We start from the raw sequence: 23039 nt of genomic DNA, 5'->3' as shown, positions 1-23039 counted from the left end.
TGGCTCTGACCACCAGCATCTTCGTAAAGACCTTTAGGGATGATGAGAGACTGAATGGGAGGGTTAGTTACTGGTATTGCTTTGTGCCATAAGCAAATCTCAGAAGTCTGTGGTGGCACAGGTGGATGGGGATACAAAGACATTTGTCCACCAGATCTACGAAGTTGGGAAATCCCCATGACACGGGGATGTCACCACAGAAACTAGGGTCTCCATCAGGAATTTTGTTTTTGTCATCCATTTGTTGAGCCTTTTGATATTTAGAATGGCTCTGACTCCTCCAGTATGCTTCTGAACAATGAAGAAGCCTGTAGAGTATGAACTCTATGCTTCTGAACGATGAAGAGTTGAACCCTAAGAACTTTTCTTTTGAGGGAGCAACTTCCATAGCTCCTACATCTAGGAGATGGGAGATTTAGTTATGGATCAATTTGTGCTTGATGGGAATGGTGGAGATGGGGAGGTGGGAGGGAGGAGCTCATAGCTCAAGCGAATATCCCTGACTTACTGTCTCTTTTACCACTTATCTGTGGTTGATACAAACCATTCTTCTGAGAAGTAGGAAATTCTGCCTCCTAGATTCTGTTCCGGGCTGAGGCATATCTGCTTATTGTTAGGATGGGCTTTTGAGGGTTGCAGGCCAACCTCTGGGCTTTCTGCTTGAACTCTGGCACCAGGACTTTCCCTTGGTGTATCTGCTATGCTTCCTCTGGTACTTCAGTGAGGGAGAAGAATGAAAGGAGAGCCTCTATCTGAAGGCATGTTTGTATTCCCTCCTGAAGGTACTCAATGGAGAAGGGAGGGACTGCTTATATTTCAGAGGGACTGCTTATATTTTCTGTCACAGTCTTATCTAATTTTTCTCCAAAGAGGAGAGATCCTATGAACTTGGAGGGACACAAGACTTGCTCAGAGTGTCTACCTTCCAAGGATGGAGCCAGACATGTTGCCTGGCCACTGAGCTGGATGCCACAGTCTTGGCTGAAAACCTCATTGCATCCATTGAAACATCAGCCACAAATGCTGTTGCCAGGGTGATTTTCTTGAGAAGAGAGCAGAAGTTGGGATGATCCCTGACCTTCAGGGCCCTGAGGTCTTCCACCCAGGACTGTGAAGCTCTTGCAAACCATGTGGATATGAGAGATGCTCTGAGAGGGGCTGAGGATGCCTTGAAGTCTCTTTTAAAGAGTGGTCTCCACTTTCCTATCTGTGGGGTCCTTAGGAAAGAATTGCCCTTCAGCCAGAATAAACATATCTCCTGCTAAGGATGCTACTGCAGCATCCAACTCTGGAACCTCAGCTACACAATTTTTTGGCTCCTATAGCTTGTAAAATCCTTATTGTAAAATATAAGACCATATCTATTAACGTGCTTGTCGTGTCGGGTTTTCCTCACTCTTTAATCGCATCCTCAAAGGCGAAGTGCAGGGGAATTGTAGCCTTGAGGGAGGATTCTGAAGGGAAGTATTTACTTTGGGTTGTCCTCAGGAGCCTCTTCAGGTTGGATCTGTGGTAGACACAATCTTTTTGCATATGGCCTCAGACTTCTTGGGAGAAAATTTTTTGTTGTTGCATTTTCCCCAAATCGTGCTCACATTCAGAGCCTGGAAACGCTCATTCCTTGGCAGAGGAGGAGGAGGCTGAGTGTCTTCTGGATTTTTTGTACTTTTTCTTTCCCCTTTTGTTCTTTTCTTGACTTTTTGACTTATTGGCACACTTTGTGGGCCTGGCTACCCAGGGATGGCCAGAACGCAGTCTCTTGCAGCTTGCCTTACACAGAGCCCAAAGCTTTCTAGAGTTTTCTATCAGAGTCTTCCCGGTCAGAGTCCCACTCCCACTGGGTCGGAGATGGGGGTCCCATTACTGGAGTTCCCTGATCTGGACCGGGAGGGTGAGAGGCTATTTATGAGTCCGGCATCTCTCTCCAAGGAATCTAAGACCTAGGTCAGGACTTGTGGGGTAGGGTTCTTATCTTATCGTTCCTGTTTACCCCTGGACTTACCCCTTGGGCAGGATGGATAAAGTCCTCCTTCTCCTTAGAGCCTCTGTCTGTTCTGCTCCGTCTCTCCTGGCTGGGTTCTTTCATGATGAAGTCATAGCTTCTTGGGTGCTAAGGAACCCAACTGGCCTGCCCAACTCAGTACCCTGTGCCCTAGCAGAGGTAGGGTCAGCTGATTGGGAACGGGCTGGACAAAATTCGCTTTTTTGCTGAGCCTGAAAGTGCTGCCTTGCTTATAGAGCATCACTTGGATTTTGCCCTGTGCTTGCCTGGCTGCTCTGCCATGCCTGACACAGGTAGAGGAGCTCAGCAGGGAGCCGCCAGAGTGGAGGCTTCAGGTGGCTGTAACCATCGTGCTTGAAGCAAACAAAACAAAATGCTCGAACTGCTCAAAAAACTGCCAGAACAATAAAGGTGAAAGAAAAGAGATGGGAGTGAAGTGAACTATCACTATCTGCTGCCATGGAGGCAGAGGATCTGGCGGCAAGCGGGAGAAAGGGGCATGGCCAGCACAAGCCACACTGCAGCTTCAAACTGCCACTGGAAGCTGCAGAGAGAGAAGAGCAGCCCAAGTGTAGCAGAACTGTGGGAGACATGGCTCAGAAAGGCTGCAGTGTGTATGTACCAGAACCTCAAGTTGTTCCAATGTATGCTGAGGGACGATCCCTGCGCACAGCACTCACAGGATTGGAGGAATGAAAAGGTGAGAGTTATGACATCCTTGCACCCCCTACCGCCTGAGACACAAGGGGTGAGATTTCATGGATGATCTGACTCTTGAATGTTAATCATACAAGCCATATGTTTTTGGGGTTTTTTTTGGTGAAATGTACTGTGCACATGATCAATGTAACTGTACAGATGGATGCACAAATCTTATACAATTTCTGCTATGAGGAATGTCTTGCCCTGTTTTTCAAGTGTTGATAAATTTGGTTGAGAAGACACATATTTTTCGGAGTTGTCCTCTCCACAGTCCTCAATTCCAATGAGTTTTATTCCAGTTGCGGCCAACATAGCAAGTGGGGATATATTCTTTATAAGGACATATTAAGAAATTAATTACATGGCTACATCTTTAGTATGTGTTGTGGAAGAACTTTATACCCTACCAAGTATACCAGTACCTGGCAAGAGCAAACTGCTCCAACAATCTGTCCCCTTTTTCTTCAGTCTCTGTCATATCCAGGCTAAGGCTATCACTGCATTCAAATGCTGCTGGGAGTTCATTTGTAGACCCAGAAAGGTCATCTTCATGTACTGTTGTATCTTCCTCTTCATGTGCAGCTTCGGCCTGAGAAAGCAAACGACAGCAATAACGTTTTAGAGGAAACAGCAAATTTAAAATGTATCATTTTGACTCATAAGCAGACAAGCTAATATGTAAAAAATGTATATTTAACAATATTTGTTAAGCAAGAGAAATATAAAGTGAAAATGAAAAAGACTAAAATTAAGTTACTCTTGATCAGAAACTATATATTTGTACAATCCATTCCCTTAATCAAGATGTTTTTAAAGAAACTTCATCAACATGTCTTGTGCCTATGTTTACAGAATGACTTTCATTCAGAAGGGCTCCAAAGCACTTTAAAAAGTGAATATAGGGATTGTGCGCCCACCATTTTGGAAATGCAACAGCCTCTTTTTGTACTTTGAAACCTCCTGTGTTCCTTTCCCATCTCTCAGAACACAACTGGCTTCCTGAGTGATCCCTATCCCAGATCTAACCTCCTTATATTCCCGAGGCTTTTCTTTCCTGTCCAATTCTTAAACCTGAACAAAGTTCAGCTCAGTCCCAGTTCTCTCTACTTTTTTGTTATTCTGCCAGATATGTCTTTTGCCTCCACTGCTCCCCTTGGAAGGCTATTCCAGAACTTCACTCCTCTGATGGTTAGAAACCTTCGTCTAATTTCAGGTCTAAACTTCCTGATGGCCAGTTTATATCCATTTGTTCTTGTGTCCACATTGGTACTGAGCTTAAATAATTCCTCTCTCTCCCTGGTATTTATCCCTCTGATATATTTATAGGGAGCAATCATATCTCCCCTCAGCCTTCTTTTGGTTAGGCTAAACAAGCCAAGCTCATGGAGTCTCCTTTCATAAGACAGATTTTCCATTCCTCGGATCATCCTACTAGTCCTTCTCTGTATCTGTTCCAGTTTGAATTCATCCTCCTTAAACATGGGAGACTAGAACTGCACACAATATTCTGGATGAGGTCTCACCAGTGCCTTGTATAACAGTACTAACATCTCCTTATCTCTACTGGAAATACCTTGCCTGATGCATCTCAAGACTGCATTAGCTTTTTTCATGGCCATATCACATTGGCGGCTCATAATCATCCTGTGATCAACCAATACTCCGAGGTCCTTCTCCTCCTCTGTTACTTCCAAGTGATGCGTCCCCAGTTTATAACAAAAATTCTTATTATTAATCCCTAAATGCATGACCTTACACTTTTCACTATTAAATTTCATCTTATTACTATTACTCCAGTTTACAAGGTCATCCAGATCTTCCTGTATGATATCCCGGTCCCTCTCTGTAGTGGCAATACCTCCCAGCTTCGTATCATCCACAAACTTTATTAGCACACTCCCACTTTTTGTTCCAAGGTCAGTAATAAAACGATTAAATAAGATTGGTCCCAGACCGATCCCTGAGGAACTCCACTAGTAACCTCCTTCCAGCCTGACAGTTCACCTTTGAGTATGACCCATTGTAGTCTCCCCTTTAACCAGTTCCTTATCCACCTTTCAATTTTCATATTGATCCCTATCTTTCCAATTTAGCTAATAATTCCCCATGTGGAACCGTATCAAATGCCTTACTGAAATCAAGGTAAATGAGATCCACTGTGTTTCCTTTGTCTAAAAAAATCTGTCACTCCTTGCATTGTGTCTAAAACTGACATGGTTGCCTGTGAAGTGCCTAGTACAAATTTTGGCACTATATAAAAAGCAACAATTCCTCCTCTGCATTGCTAACCTGCTAGTAGGAAATATAGGAATAAAGAAACCAGGGGGGAGTAGAGCTTTGCTTTTACTAGACTACGTGAAATTATTTAGCTTCAAGTTTAAAGCTTTTGTAATGAAAGACTGGATGAGATAAGCTTTTGAGTCACACACAGCTCTTTTCCAGACATGAGGAAGAGCTCTGTGTGGCTCAACAGCTTTTTTCTCTCACCAACAGAAGTTGGTCCAATAAAAGATACTATCTCACCCACCTTGTCTGTGGAAAGGTCCCTATCAACTTGGGTTATGCATTTCATAAATGTTAAACCTGTTGTGGGACTAACCTAATCTGTGTATCAGTTTTACAAACAGCTCATCATGTGTTTTCATTCTCTACTCCTTTACAGATCGCATGCATTCAACTTTGTACCAAACATGTCAGTATGAGGATAGGGACATTACATGAATTTTCATGATACTGTTTTTTAAATTAGGCATATAAGTAGCATATAACATCCATGAATAGTGGTCTATGAGTTTAATTTACAGATCAATAACTATTAAAAGGACCCTTAAACACTGGTATCAAGCAGGCAGTAATTGTAGCCTGCAACAGAATCTCTTTGACTAGAGCTACTTGAAATAAAATGTTATCAACCCCTGCCCACTCAATAACACACTCTCATTTATTTTCTTGCCTTGCCTCATTCTTTTATTTTCCTGTTATGTGAAAAGTACTCAACTCAGCCACAAAAGCCTGACTGGTAACCCTATTATGTCCTAATTATACAACAAACATATTAGAGTAATCTGAGATTATGTGTATCACCTGTTCTTTCTTTTCTTTTGTATTGTGGGAGGGAGGGAGGAAAGGGTAAGGTTCAGCTGATATACTGTTATGGAAGTATTACCAAAAAGAAAGAGAATTAACCACCCCCTCACCACACACACACACACACATTGATAATCTTTTACCAACCTTTCATAATGACAGAATTGTGTCTGCAGGCATGGTTCACTTCAGACAGCTGTATGGAACAGTGTTTTGCAAATCTAACATAATACTGCAATTAGGCATTTAACATTCTGACAATATGCCAAAAGGCAAGAATTGAATCCAGTGCACACAACTGCACAATAGGTTCCCACATACAAAAAAATCTCACAAATACATGCATACACCCACACTCCCAGTTAGCATATCATCCTATAAAAATCAGCATTAAGAACATTAGGAGTATTTCTCAAGCATTGCAACTTCAGAGACTCATATATTTATCTTGCCATTAGTTAGTGGCATTCATACTATGCAAAATACTTAATTTAAAAAGACCAAAATAGAAAGAGACAAATGTTTAAAAAAAAAAAAAGAAGTGTCTGGCTCACACAAGAGTGTGTGAAAATATACCTATATATAGATATATATAAAACATACAAACACTCTATACTACTAGGGGAAGAGAAAACATACTTGCCCCTGCATTCAAACCCCTCATTTTAAAAATAAGCTATTTTTAAAAAAAAGTTCATTTAAGGAAAAGTATAATCAGAAAGTTCTCAAATCTCCTTCACCTTAGATCCCTCAGACACCTGGTGATTACTCATGTTGGGCAAAGACACTTCAAAGCTAGATGTTCTTGTATTAAAATGATGCGGGTCAGCTGAGGTTGTATCACATGATGTAGAAAGAGAGTCCGTGTGAATTGTATCCTCAGAGGGGGAAAGAGTCATAATCTGTTAAAAAGAATAATAATAAATAATAATAGAACCAGTTGTGAAGCTCCTCTATCACATGCCTTTTTATTATACCAAGGTGACAGCCCTGCTACAGTTAAGGTTAAGACCAGGTTTCTGGTTAAAGCTTGACTCTAAGTGCTCTAAAATCTACATGGTCACTCAGAATGCAAACTGAAATTTGGTGTGCCTCATGGGAGCATGGGGTTTTGTTAATGGACCAAACTTGGGGCCATTTGACCAAAGGATTTCAGGATACAGCTTCTGGAAAAAAAACAGCATTGCTAAGAGTTGAGAGATTCTGCTAACCTTTTTTTGCTCACAGACAGAGATCAAACCAAGGCTCAGATCATCCCACAAAGGTGTCCAATACTCAAGGGTTATCCCAACAGAATGCGTAGCACTTTGGGGTGAACTCAAATTAAAAGGTTATTTCAAAAAGATTTTTTAGCTCCTGTTTAGAGCATTGCAAACCTTGCACACTGATATGCTAAAGAAATTACACAGAGCATGTGGGGAAAGAGGATTTAACAGGATTGTTAACCTTTAAAGTTCCTGGGCAGTTCACGGGGATAAGCAATAGTCCTTGGACTCTAAGCCAGCCAGCCACTGTCAGATCAAGTCCCACCTTGGGCAGAAATTTGGAAAAGTATGGATGGGTGCTGTCAGATTTTTCTTTTTAATTTGAGGGGAATATAATTCATATGTTTTGTATTCATCTTCATATGTATTCATATTTTCATAAAAAGGAGATATGTGAATGTTTGCTTGCATTTCATGGGGTAGAGGAATGGGTGGGGGAAATAGGAGTGAGAGGGGGTTAGGACTGCATTGAGGGGAGAAGGATAAATGGGGATGGGTAGTAAGGGGGAAGAAGGGTTGGGGGGCTCAGGTGAGGGAGAGGGACACACTGGGGTGAGTGGCAAGAGGGCTGGGGGTCTGTCCACCCCACATTCTCCCCTTCTGTGTATGAGCCAGGATCTGGGGTATCTGAGTCCCTCTTCCTCTCTGTCCCCTCCCCGTGTGATCTGTGATCTGGAGAAGCCCTGCCACTCTGGGTGGGGCGCTTAGAACAGGCATACTTGGAGCATGCAGTAGGGACATAGTGCTGAGGCCGGGGTGAGGAGCTGAGAACGTGTATGCTTGCTGACACATATCAGAAATGCTCCAACCCTTGGGAAGAAGGAAGGGAATGCTCACTGACTGGAATGGAGCAGTTCACAGGTCTCAGAGCTATTGTTTCAGGCTGTATGCCTACCCCTGGGGTATTCTCTTTCAGCTGAAAACATCTCCTTGAGATGAATGGGCCACTTTGAAGTCTGAAAGGGAGGGGCAAGACGATTAGGGGTGTAAGAGTAGGTGGGAATAGGGCAGAGTTGTTTTGGTCAGGGAGGATATTAGGCATAAGGTATACATGGGAATTGGTGGCAGGGGAGAGAAGAGTGGTTGGGGGGCTCAGGTAAGAGGGAGGGGTGAAAATTAGGGGATGTGGGAGGGGAGAAGATGGGAAGGGTTGGAGAACATGAGGGGTAGCAGAGGAAATTGGCTTAATTAGATGGGAACAGGAGAGGGCATCTGGAAATGTTGCAGGGATTGGTGGGGGCAGGGGTTGAGAAGGAGAGACACACCAGTATTCTCTCACATGCTTAAAGTTACTGCAACAACCATGTAATAAAACTCTCAAGGTTTTGGGACACAGACCATGGATGAGATTTGCCTCACTGGCTCTGTTAGCAGCTACGCATTTCAAAGCATGACCATTATCCCCACTCCACTATAACAAAATATATGGGGGATGAGGGAAGGAGCACAGAGGAATCACACAGCAACTGTATATCCTAGTAGAAAGACCTCTAGGCTGGGCCTATTCCTGGCTCTGCCACTGGCCTGCTGGGTGACCTTGTGCAAGTCACTTCATCACTCTGTGCCTCAGTTTCCTCTGTGTAAAATGTGGACAATGATGTAAAGTTCTTTCAGATCTACTGATGAAAAGCTCTATACAGAAGCACTTTTTTTGATTATTACCTAGCCACAGTAGCCTTTCAGCTGCAAACCTAGGTGAGAACTACAACCGTCTAAATGACCACTAACTTCTACCAACAAACATTTCTCTTTCTGTTTAAAAAACTAGGAAATTAAATGGCAAAAAACTGTTAACACAGAGGCTTGGTCTACACTGAAAACTTACATCAGCATAGCTACATCTCTCAGGGGTATGAAAAATCCACACCCTTCAGCGATGTAATTAAGCTGACCTAACCCCTGGAGTATACAGCATTAGGTTGATGGAAGAGTTCTTCTGTTGATCTAGCTACTGCTTCTTGGGGAGGTATATTAACTTTAGCAATGGAAGAATTCTGTCATGACTCAGGTTCATGGGAGCAGTCCCGCTCCAACACTCCTCCTGGCAGCCTGCTGACAACTGCTTCCCTAGGATCCATGAAGCCCAGCCCCAGCTTGAGGTTCCATCCCTGAGGGCCCATTGGTGGAGTCCCAGAGCTGCTGATTAGCCTGCTGGTCCTACTTAAAGCAGGAAAAGAAAGCTATCTGAACAACTGGGTCCACCCTGCCCTGGACTATGAGTCTTGTGCTTCTTGCTCCTGCTCCCCCAGCTCGATTTCCTGGCATCCTGACCTCGCTTGACTCCTAGCATCTGATTCATGGTTCTGATCTCCAGTTTGTCTCCTTCTGATCTCCTTATATCCTGACCTTACTGACTCTTGTCTCATGAGTGTGGACTCTGGCACTGATCACTAGTCTGGCAGCCCAAGACCCGGCTGTGACAAACCCCTTCCATTGCTGCACTGAGTGTCTACACTGAAGTGCTGTAGTGATGCAGCTGCAGTGTTGTAGCTGTGCCACCGTAGTGTTGAAATGTAGATACACCCAAAGTTAAGGCTGTTGGTGACAGCTTATGCCCTTCCAAAACCCTGAGTTAAGCAAAACTCATACTTCTGAAAACCAAGGAATACAGGGTTCAGGTAAACATCAACACAACTGTAACTCTTCCTCTTTGAGCATGCCCAATACACCCATAATGCACACGTTCGCACTCTGTCTTTTCAGTGTAATGGACAGGCGCTACTTGCACTTGCCCTACATTTAAGCACTAAGCCGGCTCCCCCAACGGAATATCACACTTGTAAAATGTAACAACTTCATATCCTTTTACAAACCCTTTACACTTGCACACTTGATACCATCTCAACCTATACCCCTATTATTAAATCCACAGACTGCTCTCTGATCCGACCTCACTACTGACAATACCTATCTCAAGAAGATCCCTGTGCCCTGCTGCTGACACAACATACACAACTCTATACTGAAATGATGCAGACTGAACCTCAAGATACATGTGCACTTCTTTCCTTTGATAACACACTTGGGTGGGGAGGGAGGACTCAGACCTAGATATCCTCATATCACAGTCAGAGATCTTCTAAGCTACTCCAGTTTACTCCTCCACCATTCAATACAGCTACACTTAACACAGTGAATGCAGATGGAATGCATGCAGATCATTCCCAGTGACTATTGCCAGCTCCAGGTCCTGGCGGTGGTGACGGGGAAGGGGAGGGCAGAGTTAAGGTTGTTTTGGTGTTTACATTATCTCTGTATTTCCTGGTTTTCCAGAAGTTTGAGTTTTGCTGTACTTGACATTCTGGAAGGGCATGAGCTACACCAGGCAACTTTATCTCTGCATTAACAAAGTTTTTTGCCATTTCATATATGAATGCAATGCACACACTGTGCTAATGCTACCTTCCCAAGGCTGTTGATTAGCTTGTTTCAGCTTGTATACTTTTCATTTTATAATCTTTCAATTTTTTATTCATATTTAAACATCCCAAAGGTGAATTTTTCAAAATTGGATGCCTGCTACATTTTATAAACATTATACATCTGAAGGATTTAACATTGGCCATTTAAGCAAAACTAATAGCTTGCTGAATAAAGTGCTACTTATCAGATCTGACACTTCCTGTGTTTAGTACTTTCATCAACATTCTTTTCCATTTTCAGTTAAAGGACAAGTGAGCCATTAGAAAGCACTCAGTTACATGACATTTGGCATCCCAGTTGATCAGTTTGCATTTAGGCAACAGGACATTAAAAGATCACTTTATTAAAAAAAATCTATCTATTCTTAACAAAAGGTAAATTAACTACTTACTAGGTCTGAATGTTCCAATATTTGGCTTGTTGTTAGGTCCTCCTCCTCTGATGACTCATCGGAGTCCTCATGGTTCCTTTTATTTAGGCTGGGTGTACTTCCTGAAAGCTGGCTTTCCTCCAGAAGCTGCATATCGCATTTGTCCAGACTATCTAAAGAACGTCTGCGCACTCCCCAGTTGAAATTGTCCATACTTTCACCCTGAAAACATATGCAGGCTCAACTTGTTTCCTATGATATTATATACAATTATTCTCAAAATTACTAATAATTTGTTCTAATCTAGCAGAAGAATGTTTTTGATATAAAAATATAGTACTGATCTTATATGATCACAATTTTGTTAAGCAATAAAGTAACCAGAAACTACTGAAACTTTCTAAGCCTCCACCTGGACATAAGAGTAATAAAGATGGAAATAAAAGTTACATTAATATTCATTATTTTGAATACTAAGTGTTTTTCATGCTTTGCTGCTTAAAAATTTGCTTTTATAATTCCATGAGCACATATATGCATATCTCAATGTCAATGAAACAGTGACAGGTTAAATAAAAATTTTAAAGCAACTTGAAAAGATCCCCCCTCTACCCCCCCCCCCAGTGTTACTGTAAAACATTAGACTCAATCATACAAGACATGTTCATAGTAATATTTCAATAGCAAATCACATGTTAAATATTTTAGATTCTCTGTACTACGTATATAACCACAGTAATGAAATGCAAAGTTAAGGCAGATTTGAATGCAGCTCTAATTTTGCATGCACAATGCAATGGCGAAAGCAGCACAGCTTTTTAACTTTTATTCTAGGCTTCTGATTGATTTTTCTTTATAAACTGGACATTTTTTCCCCCAGAAGTAAGCTGACTAGTATGGACCAATATTTCACTTTTTAAAAGGGACAAAGTCAACTTAAAAATCAAATTTGTATCTGAATATTTTCTTCCTATTTAAGGTTCTGAGTCTATGCACGCTTATGCAAATATGAGTTAAAGCACAATGGGTAAGTATTTGCAGGATTAAGACAATAGTGGCAAACACTACCTAAGATTGTTATAAATGAATAAAGTTACTGAAAAAAGTATTTCACACTATTTTTCCCATTTCTTTACTTTTGCATTTGACAGTACTTTGTGTGTAGTCTGTTTCACTAATTCCCTTCTATGGGCAAGTTAAGGCCAAGTCCTTGCAGATATTTAAGCATATGCATAATTTTACTCATATGAGTAGGCCTACTGAGGTCAAAGGGGCTCTGCACAGGGCCAAGTGTCATCCAATTTGGATCCAATTTCAGGTTCGGGGTCTTAATCATTTTCCCTCTTGCTAAAAAGACTCTTATAAAGACATCAACATAAGAAAAAAAGCTATTACAGGAAAAAGGATTAAAGGGGGGGAAAAGTAAGTACAAAACCTACTTTTAAAATGGTGCTCTACAAGAAACCAGAATTTTTAAAAATGAATCAGCTTCAAGTTAACAATTATCCTTTAAACATGAAATAATTAAATATATATTTTTTAAATTTGGCAAAAAAATCTTTGTCTTAAAATCATAAACAGGAAGAAAAAATATATATTACACATGAAGTATATTATATTTTTATAGAGTCCCACACCCATCCAGAATATACTCCTGAGTAATATAATAAATTTTCATAGGTGAAAAAGGCCCAGTTCAGCATGCACCTAACTTTGGGCATATGAGCAATGCCATTGATTTTCACAGGACTTCTCACATAATTAAAATTAGACATTTGCTTAATACCTTGCTAAATCAGGGCCAAAGGCATAAGCAGCAATGAATTAAGTATAAGTTTATTTTAAAATAAGTCACTGAATTTGTGCAAAGATATATAAGCATTTTGAATCACTGCCTTTTAGTGTAAAGAACATTGGCATATAGATATTCAGAGAAAAAGCTCTGGATAACAATGATAAGCTAACCTCTCATGAACAAAGATGGAGCAAAACTTAAAACAGATGCAGAAAAGAGAAAATACCTCTAGAAATATATGCTAGTCTAGCCCAGCCCACTGAAACATTTGGTAGATTTAAGGGATATACTACAATCAACAGCAAAATGACAATGAATCCATTATGAAGCCATACATAGCAGAATATTGTGTCTTTCATATTGTAGAAGTGGGAACACATAATAGGTTGGTCGTTGGAAAAGAACAGAAATTATGTCCAACATTTAAGGAAACTTGTCTCCTTGAATTGTAAAAAATATTTTATAATTTCAAACTATTTATTTGTGTTAAAAATTATTTTTTTCCCCAACATGAAAGCTACAGGACAACTGCACCAGTTGCTCTTCTTCCACAAGGTATCCGGTAACAAGAAATAGACCAATGTCATGCCCTTATCTTTATGATGCCAACTGCCACTGAAATATCCAGCAGTTTTACGTTGCAGCTGGTGCCACAGAAACGAGGCACTAATTTATTTCCACTGCTGCTCCTCTTTGGAATCTCTCAAAGAAGAAAAGATGAAAAGAAGAAAAGAAAAACAAAATGGATGAGAGATAAAAAGAAGGGCAATATATAGTAAATGTAATCAGGAAAAACAGGGTGAGAGAAAATGGGACAAATCAAAGAAAGGAAAACAAATTATGAAGATGAAGACACTAAAAATGAGGAGAGAGTACAAGAGAGGAGGCTTGCAGGAGATGTGAGGTACACATCAAAAATATGTGGGGCCTGATCTTTCCAATGGTAATACAGATTTCACACTGAATTCCATGACAGACTGGAGCGCGTAGACAGATTACTATTTTTGCACCAAAAAATAATTTTGTTATCACAATTAACGAGGAGGAAAGATGGTCTTAAGCGGCTATTAACTTCTCTTTTGCTGCACGTAGAAATTATCATCTGCTTTCCATAAAGCTACTTGTTACAAACACAGATCAGTTCATGTGATCATTGTGACTCCTGAACAATGGCCAGATAGGACAGCATACTCTACCACTTAGCATCATACAGTAGGGGGACAGGGGTTGAACACATTGTGTGTCCATCCTAAACACTACCACAAACCAGACTGAAACTGGGACCGCTGTGGTTAGGGGAAAAAAATAAAATAAAAAGCAATTCTACCAGGCAGACCAGAATATATCCTCAATCAAGCCAGAAGGAATTGTGCTAAGCTTGTTGCAGACAAGAGCTTCCCTGGCAGTGTTGGCAAAACATGATTCCATTAACTTTGCACATAAATAGCAATGTATATAGATACAGTGTTGTCCATGTAGATTAAATATGTTTTAGTAATTTAAGGTTAACACAGTATTTCCATATGCTTGTGTCCATATGCTTGTGTCTGTTTCCCAAATGATGGGGAAGGTTCTAGTGGGTTGCAGATCTAGTGTAAAGGGGAGACACTAGGAGGCACAAGGGGGTTGGAGAGCGAGCCTACGCCATACTTATTCTGTAGTGGCGGCTTGACCCAGCTCCTGCTCTGGATGTTTGACCTGGCACATGGGGACACAGTGCCATTCATTCAAATTTGGCCTGGCTGCCTCTCTGTCATGATAGGGGTCCAGCCAGGCCAAACCAGAGAGATGCTGTGATCCCATGCATTAGGTCACAACACCCAGAATGGGGAGCCAGGCCCAATCCTGTGAGACAGGAACTGCTGCTGTAGGATGAATGAGGCTCTCTCGCTCTCCAAATAATATTTTCTATGATCTCTTAATAGCTTTCAGTGTCATTTCAATTTTCTACAGAAAGTTAAAGGTTTAAAACTTAGGCCCCAACTCTGCAAACCACATATGTGCATCCTTAACTTTACTCACATTAGTCCCATTGACTTCACTGGAACTACTCATGATTAAATGTAAGCACACATATGTTTTCAGGATCAGAGCCATAAATAGTCAGTAAAACTCTGGGGAGCTGTGGACTACTGAAAACTTTTCTATAAAGAGGTCACATGTACCTGTTTTCGCAGCATGCTAAGAAGAACCAATGTACCTATTAATTTCAACATGGAAGTTAAGAGTCAAGTCATCAGTAGTTTAATGCTACAAAAGCAAAAAACTTTTCTACATTTTAACAAGATAAACGTGACAGATTAACTAAACATATTTCCTGTTTTTTAGTGTCTGTGTACTACTTGTGTGCACAGTTATTGAAAAAGAAAAAGAGTCCAATTTTGCAACTCAAATTAGAAATGAGGGGATTTAATCTAGAATCCCCATTTTTAAAATCACATATTCTTTGATACTGTCAAGCCACACATATTTGAAGTTAAGCCCCAAATAGTTGAATTACTTTCAACTCAATTTTTCTAGAGCCCTAAAAATATTTCTAGGGCAAAGCAGCAGGTGAAACACCACTTACACACACACACACACACACACACACACAGAAAGAGAAAAAAACCTACAGTGTTATTCTATAATACAAATTTGCAACAATGCACACCATCTACTTGCACATCTGAATTCAAATAGCATTATCTTACCTGAAGTTCCTGGATAGCAGATATAATAGATAGAAAAACAAATAAAAATCTATTTAAAATTACTGTATTAAAAATACCATATACTTAAACATTTGCCCTACAGTAATAAATAACGCTATCAGAAAAACTTTAGCTCTGTAATGCTACCGTTAAGTAAAAAATAAAAATCAAATCAAATACTATGTTATTGGTTTTTAAATCTTTATTAAATACCAAACAATCATATCTTGTGATCTGTGCATAATGCACCCAGCACTGACCGATTTATAATATAATCTTTCCCAAATAGCTGTCTCCATTTGTGCTAGTCTGAGCTTTCCAACACTGTTTTATTCATGTTTATGAACACCAAATTTAGATTAGGTGTAAATGGGTAAAGTTCCAATGAAGTCACTATAGTTCTCACCTCTTATGCAAGGCCTGAATTTGGCCCTTTATTTGTATTTGTTTAAAACACTGAATTGCACAATGATGTGAGGGTTCAATTACAGGAAATATATTATTGGGTTGCCTAATAATGTTGCTATAGTTAAAAATAAATATATTTTCCCATTATAATTCCCTCTTTTCAGGCTTTCAAAGTTGAAAGTAATAACTCCAGTCTTGCTTAAATCTTGATATACAAGTTCCAGATGTGGAGCAGTTTATCAAATAGTGAAGGGTTTTTTTACATCTGTATTTTTAATTTTACTTTATGTAAAAATAGAGATGTTGGATACTTGATCCACAAGTACCATAAGACTGATTTTCTTTTTAAGGTTTAGGAGCAAGTTTTGTCATTAGTAGTTCAATACTGGGATGGTCAAAACATATGGAAAACCACAGTAGAATCCTTTCCAGGATGAACTAAACACCCTATTAAGTTTTCCTACTTTTGTATCTGACTTTGTAATTGCTACATGTTTGGTATAGTCACTGGTTCAAGGGAAGCTGCTCATGTGATTCCAGGGATGATATGGCATTTATTCAATAACATGGACTAATCTCTTGTAGAGAGTTGGGAATGTTTATATTATCATTAATTAATTATTAATTATTAGTATTAGTATTATGAGCTGTAAAATGTTTGCCAAAATTTAACAATGCATAATCTGCTGAGTTTATGTTACATCCATCCCCCTCACCCTTCTATCCATATATTGACTAATTTAGGCCTCAATCCTAAAGATAGGCACATACTTAAATCTTTGCAGGATTGGGGATTAAGACTATCAACTCTTTGGGGCAGGGACTTCACAGCACCTTGCACAATGAGGCACCAACCTGGTTCTGGATCTGTAAGCATTACTTTAGCAGTGCTACTAATAGCAATAATAACAATTTTCTAATTGGTTTGCTGGTTTGTCTATATTTCTAATCTTTGCTCTCTGGCTCAATGCTGAAGTTTTTTTCTCCATCTGATTTTAACTGCTGAAGGGAAACAAGCAGCAATTCTCAAATCTCAGTCTGTGGGTGGAATCCTGCTTTCATGATTCTCATGCCAATTTATCATCTGATAATTGATCAAATTATAATAAAATTATCTTGCATTGTAATATTTTGAATACATTTTTAAAGACGTGTTTGTAATGACTGCAGCCAGTGTTTTTTTTTTTCCACAAAGTTATTTGGCATAAATATTTTGTCCTTTATCATTATCTTTAACAGCTTTTGAACTCTATTGTAACAATCACAGACAAAAATTAATCTTGTAGATCTAGTCAGAACTAATTTAAAATTTTTCGTGCAAGCTATTTAGCTTAGCCATGAATGGACCTTGCAGATGGTTTTGTTTTCCCACTCAATGGGAACTAAATTAACATTTGACTCTTTCTATCTTCCAGAGATCAGCATGGATGGATTGTTAAATTCTTGACTAATGATGCTAGGACTTCATTTCAGATAGCTAAGAAAGAGCTGCTTTTATTTGTCAGATAGCTACAGCCAGTGAGACATTAGTGCTTTCCTCCAAGAGGTCAAAGAGGGAAGTGCCATATCATACGGGTGCTTCTTTCCCCTAACATTCTACCTAATGAGGTCTGAAATTGAAATAACTGCATTTTAGAGAAAATGATTATGTAGGAAAATGCCTGTCATGAATGACAACAGTAAGGGTGAGTGAAGCCTGGTAGGGACAGTGACCCTATAATTTCAAGAACTGAGACGTAAAATGCTATTGGAAAAGATATCTTCTGCACGGACAGCACTAGAGATAATGGCAGAATTGGCTGGGGGCCTGGAATTTTTATTTTAAAAAGCTGTAAGTGAATTTTGTGCTTACGAAAGTGAGGGCTAACAGTATTGGCTTAAGAAGCCATATTACAGGCTGGCACTGTGAAAGCTTTCTCATACTACTCTGCCAATGCACCTCAATCCTTGCATGCCACCACTTTTGCATTTCCAGTTATGGGCCACTTTTGAGCAGAGGCTGCCAATCACATTAAATTGTGTAAAAAGAAAAGGAGTACTTGTGGCACCTTAGAGACTAACCAATTTATTTGAGCATGAGCTTTCGTGAGCTACAGCTCACTTCATCTGATCTGATCATCACTTGATCTGATGAAGTGAGCTGTAGCTCACGAAAGCTCATGCTCAAATAAATTGGTTAGTCTCTAAGGTGCCACAAGTACTCCTTTTCTTTTTGTGAATACAGACTAACACGGCTGTTCCTCTGAAACCCATTAAATTGTGTGTGTGTGTGTGTGTGTGTGTGGGAGGGTTGTGTGGAGGTGCAGTGCCATTTAGGTTTGGCCTGGCCATCCCTGAGCGGCACTGTGACCCCGTGCACCAGGTTGCAACATTCAGAGTGGGGAGACAGGCTCAGCACTGTGGGACGGGAAATACCACTGGTGGGATGAATGAGGGGTGTGTTCATTGTCCAACCACCCCTGGGGCCTCCTCTACTTATCTGGCTAAGGAAAGTGTATGTTGGTTTTGCACCCTTGGTTTCATGATTTCTGTGAGTCCAACTGAATGCATGAACCCACACTAACGCTACTTCTGCTCCATCCCTTCATTCTCTCTTCTATCTCTCAATTAAAAAATGTAATCACAAGCATTATGACACCTGAGTTCACAATGGAGAAGTATGACTGCTGCTTGTAATACGGCTTGAAATGTGCAAGCAAGGGTGCTTGTCAGCTCTGCTGCACACACTTTTGTCTCGAGGCTATTAATGTTGAATCCGGGTCTCCACAGCGGTAGCAAGATGTGCTACCAGCTGAACTGTCAGGCTGGCCAAAGATCTTCATTTTAAATACTTGGAAATAGTTGACCAATAGTTTCTGAATTTTTAAATGGTAGCAACATTGTTAGACATGTACAATATTGGGTATGAATTTCTTGTCCCTTCCCATTCAAGTGGAAAGGATTATTCCCAGTTGGCACAAGTTTGCTCAAGGGTTAAATGGTTTAAAAAAACTAAAACAAAATAAAGAATAGAACAACCTTATCCCTCAACTGTATAATGTATATTTGATTGAAGTTCCCCCGAAGCATTTGTAATTAAAGGTGAACTGACAGGCTTTACCTGCCAAGTCCTGATCTCAAGCCTCAGGGTTCTGTTTTGCTCCTGCAAGAGCCATGAAATCATTGACGCCCAAGGCAGAGCAGAAACTGCATCCTTTTAAGTGCTCAAATGTTAGTGATTTCATCAACTGTTGCAGGAGTAACAGAACCCTGAGGGCTTGAATTCAGGTTTTGGCAAGTTATTGATGAAAGAACTGATTTTAAACTTTTTTGTTTTGTAATGTAATTTCTTAAAAGCTGCAGATATATTTTGTTAACAATTTGGGATCTTCAACAACTTGTGTTTCAAAGCTTTTAATTTCACTTTAAAGTTACAGAAACCTGATATTTGTGTTGCCATTAGGACTGCAGCTTTGCCTTTCAGTAGTAATTTTGCAGTGTGTATTAAAGTGGGTTCAGACAGGAAGGGTGTGGTAGCTTGCCAATGTTAAGCTACTGTGACAACACTGTGAACATTATAAATACGTTTATTGAAAATCAAATCTAGAGTCATATAGTTACATTTTTATGTTATAAAGAGTGAATTACTTAGTAATAAGAAGTGTTAAACTGTGTTTTAGCCAGAGATAAAACTTAAGCAAAGCCATTTCATAGAGAATATACTGTACCTCCCCATCTTCCAGTTCAACATCTAGGAAATCGAAGTCCCTAAAGACTCTGAACTGTTGTTCACTGTTTGAATCGTCCATGTTCTCTTGTTCCCTTGTTCCGTCTTCTGAAGACACCAAGCTTGTCTGGTGCTCAATCAGATCCAAATCACCACATGAAGAAAAAATTACCTACAATTCAAAAGATTTCTCTTTTGAGAAACTTTCCCCTTTGGTTGCTTGTTAGTAAAAGCTCAATTGGTTATTCAGAAGACTGTATTTCCAGTACACACCTAATTCCTTTAGCTGGTATTTTTAGAACACGCTCTTTTACTATTTATGTTGGACAGGTGCCTTGAGATTAAATCTTGTACAAAGACACAACTTCATGCTGCAGGAACATGTCCAAGAATGTAACAGCTACCTCCTAATGGCTGCAGACTGATGTTGCCTAAGTGTTTAGATACATTTATGGGAATGAAATTCAAAGAGCTCACTGCTGAAAGGACTGTCAAGGGGATGAGTTAATACTTTCACCAGAAAACCTCTAGTTAAACATGCTTAAGCATGTGGCAAGATTAGGAAACATAACACAGACTAATTTGTGCAGCGGTAGCTTTTCCTTTCCCACTGAACAATGTCTGCAGTTTAGATCAGAACAATTCATTCTGTGGGTTCCTGTTTTGTTCAAACTGAGAACACGTTCACAACATTATAGCAAGAGTGGCATAGTACTAATGTATCACAAAGTCCTCAAGATTTTTATATTGCTTTTAAAATGTTTAAGCATTATTTTAAAGAAAATAAATACAAATCTTTATCTTTGAAATTGAAAAAAATCCCTCGATCAACCAAGAAAACTGGAATAGTCCACTATACATTCCACTGCATGAGACAATACTCATTTCCTTAAAGAGTAATGTTAGGATCATTATCTCATGGGATGATAAGGGTGCTAATCTTCACTGCTTTTTCTGTAATTGAATCTAGAAAGGAGCGAGACTGCCAGCACTGGAGACGAAAATATTCTATCCAGAGAACAGGTAAAGCTTGGACAGTGACAGTGCGAGCAATCCAACAACGCTCCACCGAACTGCTTCATAGCCTGTTCTGGAAGCACAGCCTCGAAAAGTGAGAGGGCCGTTTGTGCTGAGAAATGCAACATGTGCCAGATTGTGCTAACGACGATGATGGTTTTGTGACATGGAATAAATTAAAACACCTCTGAAATTCAGGGAGATGAAGTTCGTGATATTTAAAATTAAAGATACAAAAATAACAATAGACGAAACAGACAACGCAGCAAGACTCACTGAAGGGTTTTTGCTCAGCCCCACATCTTGGCCACACAGAGTAAGGACGTGTACCAGCTTTTCCTTTGTCCTTTTCTAGAAAAAACATTTTTAATTTTAGCATCATTCTTTATCCATTCTGTTGGAAACTAGAGGGATATGTTATTAGGAAAAACTATGATCAGAGACTCACTGGTTTGATGTTAAAGGAATTATTTTAGAGCAAGTATACATACAGGGAAATAGATAAAAGCAGTAGCTAATACTTTTTCCGTACTTAAAAAAATTTAAAAACTGGTCTATTCATGCCATTAGGCCCTAAACTAGTAAAGCACTAAAACACGTGTATAACTTCACTGGGACTACTCAAGATCTTGAAATAAAGCACATGCATAAGTTTTTACATTACACCCAATCTCCAATATGCTAAACAACAGCAATAAATAAATAAATATATTTTGTATGTTTTTACTTTAGCTGGCAGCTAACAAAATCCAATAGTGCAAAACAATGTCACATTCAGGAGCAATGCACAGGCATATTTTAATGAATAGGGGGCTCCATTATAGGAACTTAGTGGGAATTCTACCTGAGAATACTGAGGTCTTTTCCAGCTCACAGGAACGAGGACATTGGAATTAGAACCTGAGGAGGTTGAGGAAGTGCTTCGAGTGACAGCCATTGCCCGGGGTTTACCATCTCGGCCAGCAGAACTCTGTAGCTCATCATATCGTCTCCCAATAACTGGAGTCTGAAATAACATAGAGAATAAAGCCGTATTATGTCGAATAATGTTAATGAGCTTATATAGGCACCTGTTAGCTCACTTGTAGATGAATGTCACTCTGAAGACAGGTATGCCCAAAATTTTACCTATTTTTTGTTTTTCTGTTTATGAGCCTCATGTAAATCTTTACATGTATATTTTCCACCATATATTCTTCACAGCTTCTCTACCCCCAACAATGCCAGCACCTCAATATTCAGGAGCAGCTTACAGTAATAAATGAGTTTACCGAACGGGCAATGGAGAAAAGCAAATTTTGTTAAATAAACTTATTTCAGCTGCAGATTTCTCACAGGCTGTTGTTACAGAGGTTTTTCTGCAGGGTGCTGAGCACTCTGGCTCCGATCCAGCAGAACACTTATGCACATACTGAAATGTTTTGCTGGATCAGGCCAGAGTGCTCAGAGAGCCAAGGACAGTAAGAGTGAGAAAACCTTTATGGAAAAATACTAAAAGTACATCCTTTTGTGGTAGTGTTTCCTTTATAAACCCTGTTTCTCAGTAGCTGTTGTAAGAATAAGTCTCCAATCCTGCATACACACACGTGATTAACTTTAATCAGGTGAGTAGTCCCATAAAGTTAAGTATGTACATAGTGTTTGCATGGTCAAAATGTCTCCTGTCAAAAGACTCCAATCTGAAACTAGATAATATGGTTTTACTTAGGTAACATATTTTTGTACATTTTTAAAAAGAAGAGTTTATTATAATTTGTATTTAAATTAATCAAGTCAACAGCTATGTTATAAAGATGTGAAATGTAACATACACAGACATATATATATATATATATATATACACATATAACATGGATATATATAACATGGGATTCCAAAGGAAAAACTCTTAAAACCTGGGGAAAATAACGACATATATATATATGTCGTTATTTTCCCCAGGTTTTAAGAGTTTTTCCTTTGGAATCCCATGTTCGGAAAAAATACGTTGAAACCAAAACCAAAAAGAGAGGTTGCTCTCCCTGTGCAGTAACTGTAGTTCTTCGAGATAGTGTGTCCCTATGGGTGCTCAGCTTCAGGCGTGAGTGGAGCCCATGAGCCTTTGATGGGAGATTTTCATTAGTAGTGTCTGTTCAGCCCGCTCATTCACTGTTGATATCCTTGTGCCCTGCATTGACACTATATCAGGCTGCGCGGGCAACCCACCCTTAGTTCCTTCTCCACTGCCAAGTCTCAAATGGAAACTCCAAAGCATAGGGGAAAGAGGGCTGGTAGCGGAGCACCTATAGGGGGACACATCCTGAAGAACTACAGATACTGCACAGGGTGAGTAACTTTCTCTTTCTTCTTCGAGTAGTGTCCCTAGGGGTGCTCCACTTCAGGTGACTCCCAAGCAGTATCCCATCAGGGAGCTTCGGAGTCAAGTCCATTACTGAGGAAAGAACTGCATTGCCAATTGCGGCTTCAGATCTGGAGGCACTGACTAAAGCACAGTGTCTGGAGAAGAAACGTACCAAAGACTGTGTAGTAACTGACAAGCCGTTGGGGGGTGGGGGAGGGGGAGAGAGAAGA

At 39.9% G+C, this 23039-nt stretch overlaps 1 protein-coding gene across 11 annotated transcripts in view; it reads right to left on the bottom strand.

Moving 5' to 3' along the window:
* Nucleotides 1–23039, bottom strand: part of FRY (FRY microtubule binding protein) — a 372765-nt gene that overhangs the window by 29975 nt on the left and 319751 nt on the right. For all 11 annotated transcript variants that reach the window (XM_073341316.1, XM_073341299.2, XM_073341325.2 and 8 more), the window contains 6 exons: nt 21313–21474; nt 20745–20819; nt 19453–19623; nt 10871–11071; nt 6532–6693; nt 3127–3293 (listed from right to left, as the gene is read on the bottom strand). In XM_073341316.1, the coding sequence (XP_073197417.1) occupies nt 3127–3293; nt 6532–6693; nt 10871–11071; nt 19453–19623; nt 20745–20819; nt 21313–21474 (938 nt within the window). The remainder of the gene's footprint in view (nt 1–3126; nt 3294–6531; nt 6694–10870; nt 11072–19452; nt 19624–20744; nt 20820–21312; nt 21475–23039) is intronic.

Source organism: Lepidochelys kempii, chromosome 1 (genome assembly GCF_965140285.1).
Source record: "Lepidochelys kempii isolate rLepKem1 chromosome 1, rLepKem1.hap1, whole genome shotgun sequence".
NCBI classification, from domain to species: Eukaryota; Metazoa; Chordata; order Testudines; family Cheloniidae; genus Lepidochelys; species Lepidochelys kempii.
The sequence above is the reverse complement of the archived record's forward strand: the minus strand, read 5'-3'. Positions and strand labels throughout refer to the sequence as shown.